This window comes from Solanum lycopersicum, chromosome 3, assembly GCF_036512215.1.
Source record: "Solanum lycopersicum chromosome 3, SLM_r2.1".
Taxonomy (NCBI): domain Eukaryota; kingdom Viridiplantae; phylum Streptophyta; class Magnoliopsida; order Solanales; family Solanaceae; genus Solanum; species Solanum lycopersicum.
Window position 1 is genome coordinate 5,869,844 of NC_090802.1, and position 20,496 is coordinate 5,890,339.

General features: G+C 34.3%; 3 protein-coding genes across 4 annotated transcripts; all 3 read right to left on the reverse strand.

Moving 5' to 3' along the window:
* Nucleotides 1–656: 656 nt before the first annotated feature.
* TRM26B (TONNEAU1 recruiting motif 26b) lies at nucleotides 657–5,026 on the reverse strand. The gene is made up of 5 exons (XM_069296267.1): nucleotides 4,583–5,026; nucleotides 4,058–4,128; nucleotides 1,971–3,449; nucleotides 1,575–1,749; nucleotides 657–1,361 (listed from the first exon to the last, which is right to left on the reverse strand). The coding sequence occupies exons 1-5, from the start codon at nucleotides 4,650–4,652 to the stop codon at nucleotides 748–750; spliced, it is 2,409 nt and encodes an 802-aa protein (XP_069152368.1). The 5' UTR covers nucleotides 4,653–5,026; the 3' UTR covers nucleotides 657–747.
* Nucleotides 5,027–6,012: 986 nt separating this feature from the next.
* Nucleotides 6,013–13,749, reverse strand: LOC101263792 (uncharacterized). 2 transcript variants are annotated; one of them, XM_004234462.5, is made up of 7 exons: nucleotides 13,580–13,749; nucleotides 13,383–13,470; nucleotides 12,948–13,038; nucleotides 8,604–8,688; nucleotides 8,218–8,374; nucleotides 6,625–6,788; nucleotides 6,013–6,531 (listed from the first exon to the last, which is right to left on the reverse strand). In XM_004234462.5, the coding sequence occupies exons 1-6, from the start codon at nucleotides 13,619–13,621 to the stop codon at nucleotides 6,673–6,675; spliced, it is 579 nt and encodes a 192-aa protein (XP_004234510.2). In that variant the 5' UTR covers nucleotides 13,622–13,749; the 3' UTR covers nucleotides 6,013–6,531; nucleotides 6,625–6,672. The 2 variants fall into 2 exon arrangements, with proteins under 2 accessions (XP_004234510.2, XP_010317680.2); XM_010319378.4 differs by having other exon boundaries at nucleotides 6,013–6,517; nucleotides 13,580–13,738.
* A 3,525-nt stretch (nucleotides 13,750–17,274) lies between these two features.
* On the reverse strand, nucleotides 17,275–19,889 carry LOC101264099 (HMG1/2-like protein). Its single transcript, XM_004234463.4, has 8 exons — nucleotides 19,636–19,889; nucleotides 19,485–19,535; nucleotides 18,493–18,594; nucleotides 18,340–18,397; nucleotides 18,194–18,238; nucleotides 17,984–18,064; nucleotides 17,818–17,892; nucleotides 17,275–17,733 (listed from the first exon to the last, which is right to left on the reverse strand). Exons 2-8 carry the CDS (start codon nucleotides 19,520–19,522, stop codon nucleotides 17,713–17,715), a joined length of 420 nt encoding a protein of 139 aa, XP_004234511.1. The 5' UTR covers nucleotides 19,523–19,535; nucleotides 19,636–19,889; the 3' UTR covers nucleotides 17,275–17,712.
* Between the last annotated feature and the right edge of the window lie 607 nt (nucleotides 19,890–20,496).

Here is a 20,496-nt window from a genome sequence, read left to right on the forward strand (position 1 = left end):
AGGTATATGATGATGATTTTATTTATGCTACAAACACTTTCTACTCCAATTAATTGAATAGATTAAGTTTGAAAGAAATTTTCAGATTTTGCTACATCTATTTAACCAACACTAAATCATTGTTGGTTAAATTTGCACAAGGAAATAATATTGCAGACGGTTTGCGTGAGATACATTGAACTGATTTGTATTATGTCATGTAAGACGTGTGTGTCTACTTGTTTAAGTTTATCACAAACTTAAATTTCTACTTATGTATACCCAAAGTTTGAGACATAGATACCGGCCAAATTAAAGGGCATATTTATGTCAAATCTGTCAGGGTATAATACATAACGTGCCCTTTAACTTGGTTTTATCTGACAGTAATGCTCTTCAACTTTGGGTCTGCACAAATAGACACTCATGTATATACAGATGAAAAAGTTAACACACTCATCTTACTTGACATCCTATGTGGCAATAGCGTCTTACGTGTATAACGTCACATATGACACATATATCTGCTTGTTCAACTTTTTACATGTTTAAGCGTCTACTTGTTCATACCCAAAGTTAAAGGGCTCAGATGACAACTAAGACCGGAATTAAATGACATATTTATGTGTTATGCCTATTTGGAATAATATTCATGCTTAAATATACTTGTACAACTTCAAAAGTGCAATGTGAATAGGAAAACAAGTTATAAACTAGTTTATGATTACATATCATTGATCATATATACAAGAGGGAGATAGAACATATTTATGGTTGCATATCATTGATCATTTCATGAATAAGATCACCAACAATCTGGTATTCAACATCTTTTCCTAGAGCATTAACATCTTCATCAACTAGTCTGTCCCAACGCGTGCATTGCAAGTCTCGGGCTAGTATGGTTTCGAGGGATTGAGATGACATATCTGATGAAATTCGAGCAATTTCCCATACACATTCTAATAGCTTATTTCCCCGCGGAGCTCGTGGAGTAGGACTAATAGTCCTTCTCATAGAACTGCTTCCGAGTACACTTGGAAGCACTTCATTCAAGAAATCACATGATAACTTGTGATTCAACTTCTTGGATTGATGATCATTGCTTGATCCTTCATCGTAATCGTTTATCTTTTGCCTCTTGTAAGACTCTTCGGCTTCTTCAAAGACATGGTTGCTGATGGACTTTCCAAGAGGATCCCATTTTGATAGATATTTATCACATGAACCATCGTATAAACCAGAAGCAACAAGAAGATCTCTAACGAATGCTTCAGCTGGATCGTCAATCTCCATAACGATCTCCTTTTCAATAGGCTGCTCGACGATCATTGTCTCCTCAGAGTCATAAGTTTCTAGCTGATTCAATTGCCTCCTTAGCTCTGCATCATCAAAAGTTTCAAAATTCAAAAGTCTTTTTATACTTTCTTAAACTCCGTGTCAAGTCAAAATCAGACCAACATATTGAAATCGGAGGGAGTAGTTAAACTTTCATGTTATGACAAGATTCAAACTCTTAAGTTCATCTCACATCACATTGTAACCGCGCCTAAACTACAAATGCAACTAAAGTTAACATAAGTTTTTACTCGTACCGTTCAGATTAGAGCTGATCTCTTTGAAAACATGAGGTATCTCAGTATCATCCAGTGGATTTACATCTGAAATTGATGATGATGATGGACTGAAGTTATCTGTTTGCCTCCAAAATTCTTCATTGCTTGTGCTACATACAGATGCAGGGCTTGGTGGCACCTCAGTAGAATTCTCCTAGGACCAAATAAGATACTAAAGTTATATATCAATAACATATCAACATAAAAACATTTTTTTTACGAAAGTGAACAACTGATAGTTGAGGTAGGAAAAGTGAACACGTGATAGTTCAGGTAGGAAACTCACAAACACACATGATACTTCAGGTTTATTTTTGACCATTATTACAAAATTTTCAGTAGTCGAAAAGAAAAAGGACAGTTGAAGCTTCTTACTTGTCTCACATAAAATTTGGATGCAACAGTTTGTGTGTTCTGAAGATCTTTCATGTGCATTTGTTTGTTTCCATGTGATTCCTCCAAAGATTGGATTTTTCTACCAAAGAGCTTTCCTTTAAGTACAAAACTATGCTTAAAGCTGGAAACTTTTGCCTTAAGATTGAATTTCTCTTTTCGCCATTTCTTAACGTTCACTGTGACCTCCTCGATAGCTTCATGCTGTCTCCTAATATGAGCCCCCGTTAACATATCTTGATCCTCCAGGAGAAGTTTTCCAAATGATGATCGTGATACAGGAGCTGACAAAGATCTAACCAGGTTTCTATGAAATAGTTTCTGGTCTAGCATAACATCATTACTGAGCTCCTGCCTGGAGTATCTGCACTGCCTGTCTGATTCATCTTTCATATCGTCCCCGTGGCACACTTCATTCGGAGCATATCTCATTTCTTCAGATTTGCTCTTTTCCCTATGCTGTGCTACTGATGTAGAGCTTACACGATCATGTTTGTCGATATCATGAGATGATTCGTCACTCAGGACATTCCTCAACCGTTCGGTCAAAATTCTTCTCGTGTCTCTTTTAGTGAATTCAGGTGAGCTAGCCTCGTCGCGTTGGATTTCACTTCTATCGGACTGCATTGATTTTGATCGGTGGTGAGTTGTTCCAACGTCCCTAGTAACACTCTCTCGCGCCTGTTTTGCAATGCATTGAGCTATTATCTTTGCATCTGATGGCTTCTCAATGGTTTTTCGGAAACTCTTCTCTTGCAATTCAAATTTTAGTCTTCCCTTAACCTCTTGAAGAAATTCTTCCATGCTACTCCCGTCTTCGGATATTCTAGGAGAATTAGCCCATGATTCTTCATTTTTCCCTGTCCTGTCGGAAACAGGCCTCAAAATTACAATCTTTGCAGGAGCAGAACCTGACTTAACGTTCAATGCACGAATAGTCTTATTTCGTGCAGCTGCAAGAAATTCATTTTTATCTTTCTGAATCTTCGAAATACCTCTTTCGTGTATATTTTCTGTTGCAGCAAGTCCTTTAAGATCTATAAATCTCTCAGTAACCATCTTTCTCGTTGAGTTCGCATAAAGAACTGTGTTGGTGTTAAGTTCAACAAACTTTGAGCCTTCCTTGAACTTTGCTGCTTGGTATGCTTCAAACTCTTTCTTAAACTTTTGTAGTTCCTCTTCCTGTGGATGTTCTCGGGGTTTAAGTTCGTTAAACTTCAGGCTATTCCTACTCCGTCTGTCAAAGGAATCGAAAACTGTTTGTCTCGAGGATACCTCTCTCAAACTCTCCTCATCTACGGATAATGTATCCAGTCCCATCAGACGGGCCACAACGCTAGGCACATTCTGCCCTGTGTTTGGTCTTTTAGCTAATTCTTCGCTGATCAGTTTCTTCATTGGAACCTCTTTCACATAACAGTTCTTCTTCTCTGGCCAGTCATTTGTCATGTGATAAGTACACTGAATTTAAGCAACTAGTGAGTTAAATCGCGAAAACGCAACCAAAATGAGAATCAAATGTATCAAATTTTCATTCGGAGATGGATTTCATTCTCACGACGTGTCAAAGAAATAACAAACTGTGTTGAAAACAAGAACAGAAGTAACAACAGAACAAAGGAAACCAAATGATACGTAAAAGTTGACAGACATGTCGAGTTGTGAATCATTTTAAGTTCAAAATGACAGTGGAAATCACAACTCTGCAACACCTCAAAGTTGACAAAACAGAAGAATCAAATGCTCAGCTCAAGAACACTATAGGGAAGGAAACCAAATGATACGCCATGTCGAGTGTGATCATTTTACGTTCAAAATGACAATGAAAATTGCAACTCTACAGCAATGATGATTGAAAAGAAGAATCAAATGCTCAAGAAGTACCAAATGTTAATCTCACGAGTCGTTAGCAAAATAGAGGATCAAATTTTATTACCCTGGACTTGTTAAATGCATAAACTGTATAGAAGATATTAAGTTTCTCATTTCACTGTCCAGGCTCACATCAACTAAGAAAAGACATACAACGAGAATTGCGATAATTCTAGAATAACATAACAAATTATTACCAGGATATCATCCCCTCCATCACAGAAGCTCTCTGCTGGCTTCTCTAATCTATTTCGAGGAGCTTCTAAGCCTGCAGAAGAAACATATGTATCATAATACTTCTACTATATCCCCTAGTGGCGGAACCAGCATTTTTTCTAAGAGGGTTCAAAATATGAAGAAGTAAACACACAAAGAAGCCAACGGAATTCAACATCTACTATATATATACATAAAAGATGATTTTATCAAAGAGGGTTCGAATAAACCAGAGGCTGATGCAACCAATTCCTATCAGTTAAGTTGAATCCAGTATTTTTTACACAAATCACGTATATATAGTGAAAAACTACTGTCCAGTAATTTCCTTTAATAATCAACACCCTTTTGTAACCTCTGTTACTCGAACTTGCCAAAAATGTTGCCACAATCATATCGGATCCTCCAAAAAAATGTATAGCTTTTGGAGGATCCGATACACACCTGACAACGATTTAAAGAGTCCAAGCAATGTAGATAGACAACTAGAGATCGAAAACACTTACCCCCGTGTCTCTTAGACATCCTCATCGTCCCTCCTGCATCAACGTCAATAAGATCCGACAATCTTACCATAATGTTAAAATTGCAGTAACTTTGGAGAGGCAACTCTCATCAAACAATATACCTAATAAGCACGAACGAAGAATAGTGGTCCAGAATCCATAAACTAATAAATCATGGATCCGCCTCTGACTACCTACAACCACGATCACAAAACAAAGAACTTATTGTGATGTATAGCAAATTCATATATGGTCTCACACACTTATATTCTTGAGAATTCTCTTCACATTTCTAGAGAAAAAGGTCATACATACACAAAAGTAGAAGGCAGCAAATAGTGTCTCAAACTTGTGAAGAAAAAGTAAACAAATACATCCAATTCAATGCCAACTACTTATATTCTTGAGAGTTCTCCACATTTCTTAGATTAGTCTGTTGAACACTCTTCGTCGAAAAAGTATATAATATATAAATACACTTTAATTTTACCACGCATTACCTTATAAGTTACAACTCATGAAAATGGTGATGATAGCTTTATTGTGATTGTTATTAGAAAACTAAGCAGAAAGTTGAACCTTTATTAGAAATGATGATGTAGAAGGATTGTATCACGTTCATGCAAATCCTAATGACATGACATTTTAGTGAGCTTAATAATGAAAGTTGTTAATTTATTAGCAGTATATTATTTGGTTATACTGTTAATTTGGACCACATTTAGTATCTACATATCCCAGTTAAGGGCGCAACAGGTTCATCTAAGTTTTCTTTCGCTCATAAATATCTCTATTCGTTTTTAATTATCATCTTGCGCTTTTCATGTTAATTTGACTAATTTTCAAAGTAGAATTAAATTATAATTAATTTGATATTTTAAATCAAAAAAAAATTAAAAATATGCGAAAAGTACTATTGTAATTTTTTGCATATCAATATGATGAAAAAATATATTGTAAAACGTTGTTCAAAGGTCTTTGAACTATTAAAAAAAAAAATTATGACAATTAAAAGTTGACGGAAGGAGTATTATTTTATGTATATATCAAAAGGTGAATTCATTTTGTCTTTTCCAGTCTCTTAATTAGGAATTCTATGATTACACACTGAGACTCGACTGAATTCGAATTAATCACACAATATTGCATGGCTCTTCTCTAGGGGTAACACCCTCAATATGATTTTAGGGGTGACACCCTCAATATGATTTTTTTTATTTTCAAGTGCTTCAATTTGAAACCTCTTACTAAAAGTGGAAAGATCTCAACCATTTCATTATCGAGTTGGTTTTGCACATCTATCAACTTACCATGCAACTTATTCCTATTTTGGACTCTTATAATTTGCTATTTTTTTAATATAATATATAGTGGCATGCAAAATTAAGGTTTGATGACTAGAATCCACAAAGAGAATGGTACTATATATGTTATCCAAAAAGAGTGAATTTAAAATTTAACCAAGTTTGACATATAACAAATTGCTCATGTTGTTATTGTTGTTTCTTTCTTCTTTTTCAGTCCTTCAAGTCATCTTCTAACCATCAAGGTTGTCAAGGCGGTCGAAGAAGGCTACAAGTTTCCAACCATGATTGGAGGAACTCAATACAACAAATGTTTTTTAAAAAAAAAAAAAAATAGTCTGACATACTAAACTTCCGCTATGCACGGAATTCAAGGAAGGACTGGATCAGTTTTTCACAATCTATATAATTAAACAGCACACTGTCTTCTTTCAGTACACCATACTAACACAGAAAATAAATTAAAGGAAGCTTCAGAAAAGTTAGAATTGACCAGCAACGCGTTATAGAAAAACATCGCTCCATTTTTTTCCTCTCTCGTCTTCAAAATTCCTCTCTCAGCAATTGTTCTGAGCATTCTACGCCACCAAGTGGTCTTCAAAGTGTTGGAGATTTTAAGGGGACTTGTCTTCTTGAGTAGTGTATCTCCGAAGAACAAAATAATGAAGGTAAGTTACTGGAAGACATCTCCGAAGAACAAAATAATGAAGGTAAGTTACAAGAAGATTAATGATTTACCAGGAGGAGCAATTACAACATTAGCTGGAAGAGTATGCTCTTCGACGTCTAAGGCTTTTGCAGCACATCTGCTAACGCGGAGCATATTTGTTCTCTCATCGCATCCCTGTTATTTGCATCAAGTGTAAAAACTCTAGCTCCTGGATGATTCTTCATCCTCGCAACTGCAAAAATCAAAAAACCATGTTGGTTTATTCTTTCTTTGATAAGTACAAGAATGTTGGTTTAGAAGTTCAACACTCGAGTAAACAGTGAAAGTTCGGAGGTCAAAAGCAGGGAATAAAAGACAACAAAATAACCATATAGAAGATTTGTGAAAAATGACCAAGAAAACAGACGTGATAAGTTGATTATGCAAAATGGTCAGGATAGCTTACATAGGTACATAAAATAGCAAACATAGAATTGGAGTTTTCATCATTTGCTTCCAGCTTTAACAAAGATAAATAGTAAAAGAAGTTCGATAAGCATTTTCTGCAAAACGTCACATTACTACCAAACTGGGCAAAATCTTCATTTTTGTTGCCACGTGTCCACACCCATGTTGACCCGTGTGGGATACGTACAAATCTGGTCAATCAAGATTAGGTACTTCGACCACAAAGGCACAAACTAAGGAAAATTTAGAGTCATGATTTGGCATTTTTAATTTCTCAAGACAAAAGCTATTGTAGATTTCTAGATGGCTACCTACAACTTGAGAATAAAAGATTTGAGTTACTGCATTATAAAAGCTACATATAAGTTTTCCACATAACGTCTCATAATGTAGGAATATTTTTATAGCTAGTGAGTCCCCACACCCATATCCGTATTACTTGACACTTGGATCCCTACCAACACCATACCTAGTGAATCCCACAAAGTGGGGTCTGGAGAGGGTAGAGTGTACCCAAACCTTTCCTCTACCCCTCTTGGAGGTAGAGAGGTTGTTTCCAAATCTTAAAACTTAGATCATGAAGAATTCTACCTCTAGATCCGCACATGTATAGAATACCTGCACCGAGTCAGAGCAACTTAATACTTCATGTGTCCCGATTTTATGAGACACTCTTTCCTTTTTAGTCCGTCCCAAAAGATGTCACTTTTTATATTAAAAACAATTTAACTTTAAAATTCTCACTTTACTATTGCTGAAATGATTTTTAGCCACGCAAATGGTCAAGGAGTGTTTTAGACCACATATTTCAAAAGTCTTATTTTTTTTTCTTAAACTTCGTGTCGAAACAAACAGTACCACATAAATTGGAACGGAGGGAGTATTACTCTAAACCATTGTACAGAATCTATATGGCCCATATACCATTCTACATTAGAAAATATTTCTTCAACAAATCCCTAGTACATAGATACTTGACTGCCGGTGTAATTGAATTGGATTTGGCATGTAGGATTATTGGTGTGATCACAACAAAATTAAGGTCCAGACTTGCACAAACGCAAAACATACAGATAGAGGGGAGTTTGTCGACAGTGATGAAGACGCATCACACTATTATCTCACTTTTTCAACAGATGAACATAGATCAACTGGCAAGCTAATCTCAGCTCTAAGTAATCATTTGCAACAAATACATAGATATAGGGAAATACCTCCAGGTATATCTCGGCCTACTTTTGTAATGGGGATAGAAGCCAAGAGTGGGATATTAGATTGAAGGACCTTAAGTACAGCTGGAAAGAATGAGGAGCTGTAGAGCTCCATCTTCCCAATTTCATCGATAATGAAGAGATCGGTATCTTCCCTTACCTAACAAAATTATGAACCATCAAATGGAAATATACAATATATTACGGATCAGAAATTCTTTTGTTTATGTGCTAAAGTAATGATGAGACAAATTGAATGTTTTATAATTTGCAATCATGATTAGTTATTAAAAAAGAGCCCTGAACAAAGTCAAAGTTACCGCTCAAAGTGAAGTACAACAATGTCAGGATATGAGCCACTAAAATCCTGCTGAAAGAACTCAACCGACCTGCAACTCTTGTAATGCCAACGACTCAAATGATGCAACATCTACCCTGTATCTTCCCACGGTGGGCCATCTAAGAGACTGCGCGCTGCATGGTTAAAAATGCTTCAGCATAAATGAAAGCATAAAACCAAAATCATGCAATTATTGATGGGAACATAGTCAGATAATTTAAACATATAGCTTAACCAAACTAAAAACAACCTAAATCACAAGGCTATAGCTTTTGACAATTTTTGTATCACTTCATAGAAAATAACTCAACCATAATCACGCGCTGTATATTTTGATCCAAAGAGGATCTTGAGGAGGACGTTATCAGGAACTATCGACATGAATAAAATTTCGCATCTTTCACCAGAGAGAAATTGAACTAAAAAATAAACAACTAATTATTCAGTCTTCTCATTTCTCCCACAACTAAAAACAACAGATACTATTAAAATTTCACATCTTTCACCAGATACTCCATCACATTAGTACTCTCCATTCATAAAATTCTCATGGAATTATGTGATAACGGGCAAGAATTTCTTCTTCTTGCAGTATATGCAAATTGCAAATATCAAAGAGATATATTCTCAAAAAAATAATAACCAAAGTTGGATTTCTTTCACCAGCAGAAAGAATAAGAAATACATTGAGTCATAATTAATGAGGATATAAATACCATTTTCCCAGAGAAATGCATTTCCAGATAACTTGATGGGGAAAAGCTTTCTAGAACAAGTACCAAAAGAAAACAGAGGGAATCCCGTTTACTATGCAAATAACATCTTCACAATGTCAACGATCACGTTAACTAGAATTTCGGGAATTTTGTGATGTTAAAGATGGCTTTGGACTTTCGAGAATAGTAAATAAAGTTTTGTATATTGAAGGTGAGGTTCTCAGTCCTGTTGAGTAGCCCATGTGCAGAAGGTAGAGGAAGGGACTCAGTATATCTCTTGTTGTTCATTTGAAAACGGACAGAGTGGTGGCAGAAGGTTCATTGAGTTTCTACACGGCAAGTGCAAAGAGTAATGGTAAGTTGGCTTCCATCTCTTGTTCGCAGATAATACCCTGATGGTTTGTAAATTTGTACTGCCGAGGCACTCTATTTATCCTACCTGAGACAGGTCCTAATGTGGTTACAGGTAGTTTCAAGGATGAAAAATCAACCTAAAGATGTGTGAGATTGTAAGAATGAGAGGAGCTGACAACATTAAGCAGTTAGCACTTACACTTAGCACATGTGTTCAACCACAGGATAAGAGAACTTCCAAATGTTTATCTACGGCTACCACTAGGAGCATCAAACAGGTCGCAACAGTCTAGAATATTGTGATTGAATGAATAGGATGAGACTAGAGGGGTAAGAAAAGGTATTTGACAAAAATGGTTAAGAAAGTCTTGATCAAGGATGTGTTTGGCACAAAGGAAAATATTTTCTTGGAAAACAAGTGGCTTTCTTACTTATTTTCTAGTGTTTTTTGGTAAGTAAGCAAAAAAAAAACATTCCAAGAGCATCTATATGTAATCTAGCAAAACACTATGGGTGGGATGGGGACATGGTGTAAGGGAGGAGTTGAGGGTGGCAAGGTGGGATGGTCAAGGAGTGGGAGTTGGAGCAGTGGCGGAGCCAGACATTTTATAAAGAGTGTGCATAATTTTAAAAAGTACTCCTTGATGTGAATTTTGACTAATAAAAATGTTTAAAAACACTTGAAGGGACCAAGAATCGAACCCTCAACCTTCCGCTTCGCACTTCCAGCACTCATTGTACCATTGAGCCACTCCTATAATTACTCAAGTGTGTGCAAACATAAATATATATTAAAAATATCGTAACTTTGTCTCGTAGGTACGGTATAACTTTCCGAAGAATGGTGTTCACTTGCGCACCCTTCGTTAGCTATAGCTCCGCCCCTGAGTTGGAGCATTGGGTAGATGGGAGGAGATAATTAGCATGGAATGTCATTTATGGAACTAGTTTACCCAACTTCCATTAGGGAAATCATTTTCCTCATTTTTTAAGGAACTTGTTTTCCTAGAGAAAATGTTTTCAAAAATATTTCGATCAGCCAAACATTGGAAATTACACACTCCAAGGGTACACTATCAAGTACCTTGACATATTACATGTTCCACATTCTCACACTGACAAGTGTAGCCTAAAAGTTGAAGCACTTCAAATAGAATTTCTCTTGGAATAAAAATTACGGACACAAAATTTCACATGCTAAATCAATTGTAGCCACATCCGCCATTAGTAGGTATCGAGGGGTCGGAGTAAATGCTTTTAGGACTTTAACAGAGCATTACTAGGCAAGTAACAAGTAGAAAAATAAAGAATGCATTATGATGGAGGGGGGAGGAGACAACAGCACTTTACCTTATGGATAGGTGCTATAGAAAAGCATCATGAAAGGAAGGACGCAATGAGCTCTTGAACATTCAGAAAGAGAAGAAGCAGATGTAGAGCTTGGAAAGTAGCATCCTAATACTTATGTGTATACAAAGACAAAGGAATATGAGAGCTTATTTGTTAGTTCTTATGGTGGTGGTGTTTGGACCAATTTGCAAGGACCTCGACTATTCCACCGGATACCTTCTACTCCCCACCAGCACAAGTATCGAGTAACTTATCCATCAAGGCTTACGCACATGGAATGTGAGAGCTTTGCACTCACATCATTGTCTACTAGCTACACCCTTGAGTGCAGGAATACAAGAGCTTTTAGAGGGCTGAATTATGGCTTTGTACAAATTATAGTATACCTTCAATTTTTTATTAACTTTTGGACATCGATGAGATTCATGTTAGTAGGTGTCCTTAAGACACCATATCCTTGTCTAGGTTCTCCATTTTTCTTCTACACTTTTTAGTTTTTTTAATATGGTTTTTACCCACATCACTAAATTATTAATTCATCAGAAGAAACTGCTAAAGACACATTATATTTCAAAATCTCAAAACCAAGGGTTCTTTATTTCTTCCTCTACTGAGTGCACTCCCCACAATCGTCCCTTGTCTTTGCACAACTTTCCAACATCACTTTTATCAATTGAATTTACCAACCCAAACTACTTCCTCTACTGAGTGCACTCCCCACAATCTTCCCTTGTCTTTGCACAACTTTCCAACATCAAAGATTTCATCAATTGAATTTACCAACCCAAACTACCTCACTAAAAGCTTTTCACATTATACTGAAAAGGTATTACATCATTTCTTTTCAGTATACTAAAAAGTCAATACCTCATCTTCTTGGTGGATGATCCCATTTCATGCCTGATGTCTATCACCCACTTACAATGAATATTTATGGATTCAATACAGCATTATCACCCTTGACTGGATTACTACTAGTCTCTCAACCCTTGTTGTTGACTTGCCTGTGAAACCTTCAAAGGATTGAAAACCAGTCACAGAAGATGTGTGATTATAAATTATGAAAGGATCAGCCCTCTCTTCTCACACTTCTGTTCCGGGCTTAATGCCATTGATCCAGCCACCATTCGTAATCTGGCAGCCTCTGTGCTACTCCCTCTGTCCCTATTTAGTTGTCCGCTTTAGAAGTGACACACATATTAAGGCACCAATTATCATCATAGGTTAGCTACAATTTTATCCTTAACTTAAAAGATTATGCATATCCACAAGTATAATAAATGTATTTCTGGTTCCAAAAAGCATGCATTACAACTTAGTAGTACTAGAAATTTTCTAGAATTAAATAAGGGCATATTAGGAAAAAAAATGTTATCCTTCCTTGATTTGTTAAAATGAACAAGTAAATAGGGACAGATATAAAAGGAAATATGAACAAGTAAATAGGGACAGAAGGAGTAACTGACTAAGCACATATCAGAACAACTACCTTGGAATACTTCTCTCCTGAAACTGCTTATTAGCTAAATACTCTTACACAAAAAGAACTATCTGTATACTCTCACAACTTTTCTTCTAACAATCCATCATCCAAGGTTCAAATGGTGGAAGGCTCAAATAACAAGGGTTATAATGGTAGGAATCATTGACAATATTCTCCTAATGCTTCTTATACCCATTTGTTGTCATTGGTTTGTTATGCAAGAACATGATCACCTTCTAGTGATGGTGCTCTTGGCCGTTCATACTTAAACCTCAGAAAACAGTACCAATTTTTTCCATACTAACCATATTGCTTATTTGCTTTGAATATCCGAACACATTTAATCAAGCATTTCTTACATCCAGCCACTTCTCTTGCAAATGCTTTTACTCAAGAAAAAACCTATCACCTATTGAGCTCAAATGGTTGATTACCAATCCACTCAAAAGTAAAATACCAAACCAAGTATAGGAAAAGAAGAAAGCTTTACCTCGAGATTTTGTTAGAAGCAAGAAGCCCCGTACGTCCATCAAGCGTCACAACCTCAAATCCAATCCTCTCAGTTCCTTCTCTAATCTCACCTTCACCAAAATCAGATAAAGAAATTAGAACTTCCCACAAATCCAAGCCAGCATTTAAAGCTTATCGGTTCTGGGATTCTTTCAAAATTGATAATTTGCATATAACAAAAGAACTTAGGTATCTCCCAAATCAGCTGCAGATTCAGCATTTTCATCAAGGGCTCAAAATACGAAGTAAACACACAAAAAGACCAAGGGTTCAACAAAAAAGTAATTTTAATCATGTATAAACAGTGTAATTCTGCCTAAGGTCATTTCGATAAACCCCTCAACCCTACCTAGCTCCACACATTCCCCAAATATACCGGAATAATGTAGAAGGGATACAGAGAGATTATACATACGAGTGTAGAACCCTTGAACTTTCAAATTAGGATTTGAATTTCTGAGAGTTTCAAGTACTCTGACTATCAAAGTTGTCTTACCAATACCCTGAAGAAAAAAATGATCAATCAATGTCAGATTTTTTCTACACAGAGAAGAATTAGTGAATTGGAAATGGGCAAAAATGAAGATAGAAAAGGGAAGAGAGAGAGCATACAGCAGGGCCAGTTACAAGGAAGCATTTTCCGGCAGCTGCCATTTTCTTGCCGGAGTTTTTTCCCCTCACCGGAAAATTAATGGTTTATAGACGGTTCGGAACCGGGAAAACCCGAGCCAGACCCCAAATAAATTGGTTCTAGCCTTTATTTCACCTTCTGATGTTAATATAAGTTAAAAATTAATTAAAACTAATTTAGTGCTATTTTAATGTTTCTTTAGAAATTTCTTTTCCAAAATTACATTTTGCAGAATAATGAAATGATAAGAGCAATTAATCTAACGTATGAAATAATTAAATTGAACATTAATTTTTTTTAATTGGTCAAATATTTATTCTTAAGACTTATTAACTATTAAGGATATTAATAGTAGATCGAGGGAGTAGAAAGAATATTCTAATTTATGCATTAACTTTATGATATGAATATTTAATGAATCAACTATTTATAATAAGAATGTCAAGAAAAAAAAAAGTACACTCTCCATTACATATTGAATTATTGAGATATTTTTTATTTTTTAAATTAATTTAATTGTTCAATTTTAAAAAGTACTTTTAGCACGTTCTTACAAGCTTACCTTCATTAGTTAGTAATGAAATTAGTTATTTATTAATATTTTTTTAGTTATTTTAATCATAAATTTGACATAAAAGTTATTAAAAATAAAAATAAAAAATTATGACTAATTTATATTTTGATTTTTTTTTTCTTGAAGAGCGTAAAATATGAGTATAATTATTTAATTTTAAAATGGAAAGAGTCATTAATAAGACGAGGCACTATTTCTTGATATTCAAACCCTACTTATTGCATTATAAAATTGTAGTATTAATGAGATTATTAGATTAGGTATGCTATTATTTAATGATGGGATTTTGAACTAAGAGCCAACAAGAAATGAAACCATATCTACCAATAATGATGGCACATAACAGGAACCAACTAACCCAGTGAGAACTCTCTTCCAGTAGTTGCAATTTTCATAATGATAGATAATTTACCACCACAATATCATATATCCATACTTTAAATAAATATATTTTCTTAATTCGAAATAGAATGACTTTCTTTTCTTGAGTTCAAATTTTAAAGGATATAAAATATTATTAAAAATTTTAAAATGGTATATAAAATTTTATATTAATCAAAACGGCAAAATAAGCAGAATCGCTGTAATATTTTGCCGTTTTGGTTAATATAAAATTTTATAAACCGTTTTGAAATTTTTGTTAATATTTTATACCCTTTAGGCTTCGGACTCTTTTTTTTTTTTATAGTATATTTTAAGAAAAGTAATTTTTTTAATATTTTAATTTGGGCTTTCACGTGGCATATTGAAAGTCACAAGATTAAAAGACAATTTCATATATTTAACTTTAACTTTAGGACCACAAGATTTAAACTTCTTTTTTAATTTCTTAAATTCTGTATCAAGTTAATTAGATTATTCTTTGTGAAATGGAGGGAGTCACTCTTCTATTAAAACTCTGTGTCAAGTTAAATTAAATTATTCTTCGTGAAACGGAGGGAGTCACTCTTCTATTCTATTTCATGGGCAGAAGATTCTTTCCAAAGCGAGTTTTTGACCAAAATGAGCTATTTTAAAAATCAATTTACCTAATTAATATATTTTAAATTTTTTTTATAAAAATAGTATAAACGTAATTTATGGTAACGTTTTAGGATATTTTCATTATAAAAATTCAACGGACAAAAAGTTAATGGGTTGACGACGTTAAACGCATAAACGTAACTGTGAGTAACGTTTTAGGTGTAAAACGTTACTCAAGAGTACGTTTTTGGAGAATCCAATCACGGGCCACTGACTCCAATCCTGCAAAGGCGGAGTCAAATCATTCAACTGTAAAACGTTACTATGAGTAACGTTTTGCACCTAAAATGTTACTTTGACTTCCGTTTCTTAAGAATCTAATCGCGGGCCTTCGACTTCTGCAAATTTAGAATATATTTAGCTATAAAACGTTACTCACAGTGACATTTTACCTTAAAAACGTTGCTTTCAATTACAACACTCCGTTAAAGTCATATTCCTCAATTTTTCAAACTGACCAAAGTGATTATAAATAAATGTTGTTGTAATATTTTGCATGTTCAAATATAATTCAGCAAAAATTTTTGTTGTGTGGTCCATTTTAAAAATAATATTCACAAAATTTCATCGAGTATGATACATTTAAATGTTTGTCATATTGATGTTAATCCAATTAATATTTTTATATAACATTATAAATCATATAAATAAAATCAAAGATTTTCATAATACCAATTGCATGTAAATTGAACTGTTGAAAGTATATATATAGGTACGCGTTTCATAATACCAATTGTATGTAAATCAAAGGTTGTGAATATTATTTTTAAAATGGACCACACAAGGAAAATTTTTGTTGAATTATATTTGAACATGCAAAATATTACAACAACATTTATTTATAATCATTTTGGTCAGTTTGAAAAATTGAGGAATATGACTTTAACAGAGTGTTGTAATTGAAAGCAACGTTTTTAAGGTAAAACGTCACTGTGAGAAACGTTTTATAGCTAAATATATTCTACATTTGCAGAAGTCGAAGGCCCTTGATTAGATTATTAAGAAACGGGAGTCAAAGTAACATTTTAGGTGTAAAACGTTACTACAATGATTTGACTCCGCCTTTGCAGGATTGGAGTCAGTGGCCCATGATTGGATTCTCCAAACACGTTACTCACAGGTACATTTATGTGTTTAACGTCGTCAACCCGTTAACTTTTTGTCCGTTGAATTTTTATAATGAAAATATTCTAAAACGTTACCATAAAGTACGTTTATACTAGTTTTGTAAAAAAAATTAAAAACATATTATTTTGGTGAATTGATTTTTAAAATAGCTCATTTTGGTCAAAAAAGCTGACCAATTTATATACAAATCACCTAATTATAAACACAGTAACGAGAATGAAAATGAAAACCTAAAACAGCTTTTGCATGTTGAACTTAAAAAAACTGACAATGAATTTTAATTAGATTTTTTAAATCTAATAATCTCAAAAACAGACTCAAACCAGCTTACAGGTTTTTGAACTTCAACCCATATGCCAAAATAATTCAAATATATAGTTATACATTTCTAAACAGCTTTAAGAACTCAAATTTTCAAAACTCAAAGTGTATGGGCAAAAAGTGACTTAATGGCAGACAAAATGTGCTGGACCTGAAATTCTCAACGCCACCCACAAGATTAAAATAAGGGATCTGTTTTCGATTTCATTATCAAAACATTATTCCGTAGGACCCACGTTATTCCGTACAAAAATATAACCAATTCATATATTAATCAATAAAGATAAGTATAAAAAGTACTCTTTATCGTAAAAATAATACACACAATACTGTGTTTGGGTATCCAATTCTCTAGAAACAAAATTACATTACATCAAAACTTCGATATAAAAGAGAGAATTACGCAACGTTTTCCACACTTGCCGAAAAGGTGGATAAAGAAAACTTGAATGCTAACAACAAAACTTTATCCAGATGGGTATAATAACAGAATATAGATCCAAATATTGATGTGATGATGACATATGGTCCACTCACAGCATATTCCGTAGAAATATAAGTTGGGACCAGAGAGCGTTCTAATAGAAACAAACAATAAGCTCTACACAAATATAGAAAAAGAAAGACAAATTGCCTAAAAAGTTGCATTATCATTAAGCAACACCAGCATCAGAATAAAAAGTACATAAGCCACTGAGCTTTAAAGATAGCTCTCATCTAATTCATCTTTTTCCCATACCTAAGAAACCCCAAAATAAACTAAAAAAAAGAGCGTTCTAATAGAAACAAACAATAAGCTCTACACAAATATAGAAAAAGAAAGACAAATTGCCTAAAAAGTTGCATTATCATTAAGCAACACCAGCATCAGAATAAAAAGTACATAAGCCACTGAGCTTTAAAGATAGCTCTCATCTAATTCATCTTTTTCCCATACCTAAGAAACCCCAAAATAAACTAAAAAAAAGAGCCAAGTATTTAACGGGGAAAAGTAAGGAGTCATCATATAGAGAAATATCTAAGGTATTACACAGCTTCCCCACCAATTTACTCCCTCCCATTAGCACTTCAGTCATCATCCTCTTCTTCCTGTGTTAATCAAAGTAAAATCATCAATACAAGACCTAAAGTTAAACAGACAAAACAAGATATTGATCATTGCCCATTACAAACCTCATCGCTTCCATCTTCCTCATCAACCTCAGACTTTGACTTGTCAGATTCCTCATCTTCCTCAGCTTCACCAGCCTATACAGCAGAAGATATGGAGTTTCTTTAGCACAAATAACCAATCAGGAAAAAAAAGATAAGCATGTACAATTTGCAGATATTTCATCACCTGTTTTCTGTTGTAAGCGTCCATTAGCTTCTCATAATCAGCCTTTCGTTTCTCAGCCTTAGCGATGTAAGGAGCCTTCTCCTGTATTCATGATTTCAAACAACACAAAATTCAATATCAATAGAACAAAACTCGATGACTAAAACAAGACTGCAACATCACTAAGTCTCGATACAGCATTTTAAAAATAGCTAAAACACAGATACTTACAGCATCAGTCAAGTGTTTCCACTTGTCACCACCAGCTTTGCCAACCTATAGATTGATTAATCAAAGAGAAAACAGCTCTCAATCAAATACCAGTTTCAAGCACAAAATCAGTCTCGGCTTCAGGTCTGACAAGAGAAAATACTCACAGCAGCAACAGATTTGTTGCCTGGATGCTTTTCCTTGTACTGCTTCCTGAAGTCCTCCCTTAATATACCAAGCCACGAAAATAACATTATTAAATCAGGATTTACGAAGCTGAGTGTCACCATAAATCTTAAGAACAGAGTTCTGATGTGTACATGAAAACGAAGAAAGCACTTGCTGGCCTCTTAGGCTTGTTTGGATCCTTGGCAGCATTCTTCTCTTTTTTAGTCTGGGCAGCACTCTTCTTCACTCCCAGCCTGAAATAATCCAGTAAAAATAACATCAAAATTCAAAATAAATCCAGCATATAGAACACTAATATTATCAAACATATACACCAGGATGTTGTAGTCCAGAAAAAATCAAATCAAATTCTAAAACAAAACTAGCATAACCACACAAAGATTAACAGCTGAAATTATAAACATATATGACAACAGACTTTTAATATATTTAGAAATTTCAATCAATCCATATACTCTTGATGTACTCGTATCAAAATCCTTCAACACTTATTGAGAATCAAAATATATACACACACCACAACTTATGCTCATGTATCAACCATAATCAGAGTAGAACTAAAACTGTAATGATTTACCAAAGCATGATAAAACATCATTCAAATAGAAATAAACCACCTCACATCTAATCAATAGTTCGCAAGATTTTTCTCAAATAATCGCACGGATTCAAACATATCATTGCTCAAACACCTCAATCGTACATTCTGACCATGTAGATGACCACAATGATTGAAATATCATACATCCAAAACATATCATGCACACAGGACTCAATCATAGATTTGAACTGTATAGACAACCAAAATCGTCAGAACAATCACATATTCAAAAACAAGTCATGCTCAAACACCTCAATCATAGATCTAAAAGCTAAAAAACACCAAAAAAATCTTCAAAAAAAATCCATAACAACAGATGCGCGCACGTTCTATCAGCTTCATCCTTCGATTAACCTCCGTTCACACCAAATAAATATGAAGAACAAACAAAAACAGATATACGCACTTATTATCAGCTCTCTAATTGAATTACAACAGAAAAAAAAACAGAGATATACGCATTCATTATCAGCTTTGCAGATTGATTCACAACAACAAAAAAAAAGCAATACGTTTACGTACTTGTTATCTGCTTTCCCCTTGGATTTACCTCCTTTCATGATTAAAAAAAAACTGCAATAAAACAACAAAAACCGGTTAGAATCGGTTCACAATCCGTTCAAAATCGACAGAGAAGTAGTACTCCTCGGCTGAGTCGCCGCCGTAGGGTTACCTTCTAGGGTTGAGAGAGAAAAAAACAAAGAGATATTTTTTGCCCTTTGAGATGAATTGTGTATTGTGTGTGTGTTGTGAAGAGAGGATAAGAAGGGGCTTTGGTGAGGGACTCAAAAGAAATTTTTTCCATCCAAATGTTAAAATAAATTGAATATAAACCAAAAAAATAAAATTTTCAAGTCCGGTTTTAGTTTGGGCGGGATTTCAAAAAATATATAATGCCACGTCATCGATCCATGTGAATCAAATGTTACAATTCTATTGGCTGTTAATGTTTCTTCGTTATCTCTTTGCGTTTGTGTTTTCGCTGTGTTTGTTTGAGGAAGAGTTCCGGCCGTTCGATTAATGGGCAAGGACACGTGGTGAGATCTGATGATTCAAGGGTGTTTATGTAATTTAACGAGCGTTGGGTAGTGGTTTTGAGGTGAAAGGACGGTTTTAGCCTTATTGTGTAAAGAAGGAGAAGTAAAGGGGCTCGTTGTGAAATTTAAGAGATATTTGATAAAGATGGAATGAGATACGTCGATAGTGCGTGTAGGGTAAATTGGTCATTTTAGTAGATTAAATATCCTCTTTCTTATTTTAGGTTTTTTTTTTCTTAGTCTACTAATAAATATAATTAGTAGTATAGTTGTATAAAAAAACAAAAAAAAATTGAACTTTCTTTTTATTCCATCGGTATATGTATTAAAGTTTAACTATATCCGAATTTATATCGCATACAAGGCTTCATTTTATCCATGATTATAAACTTTAATTAGCTATTACTTGTTTTTTTCTAAAATAGCAAATTCGAGTTTGCTACAATTGACTATATTTGAATTGACATCGTATATAGGATCTCATTCGCAGAAAAATG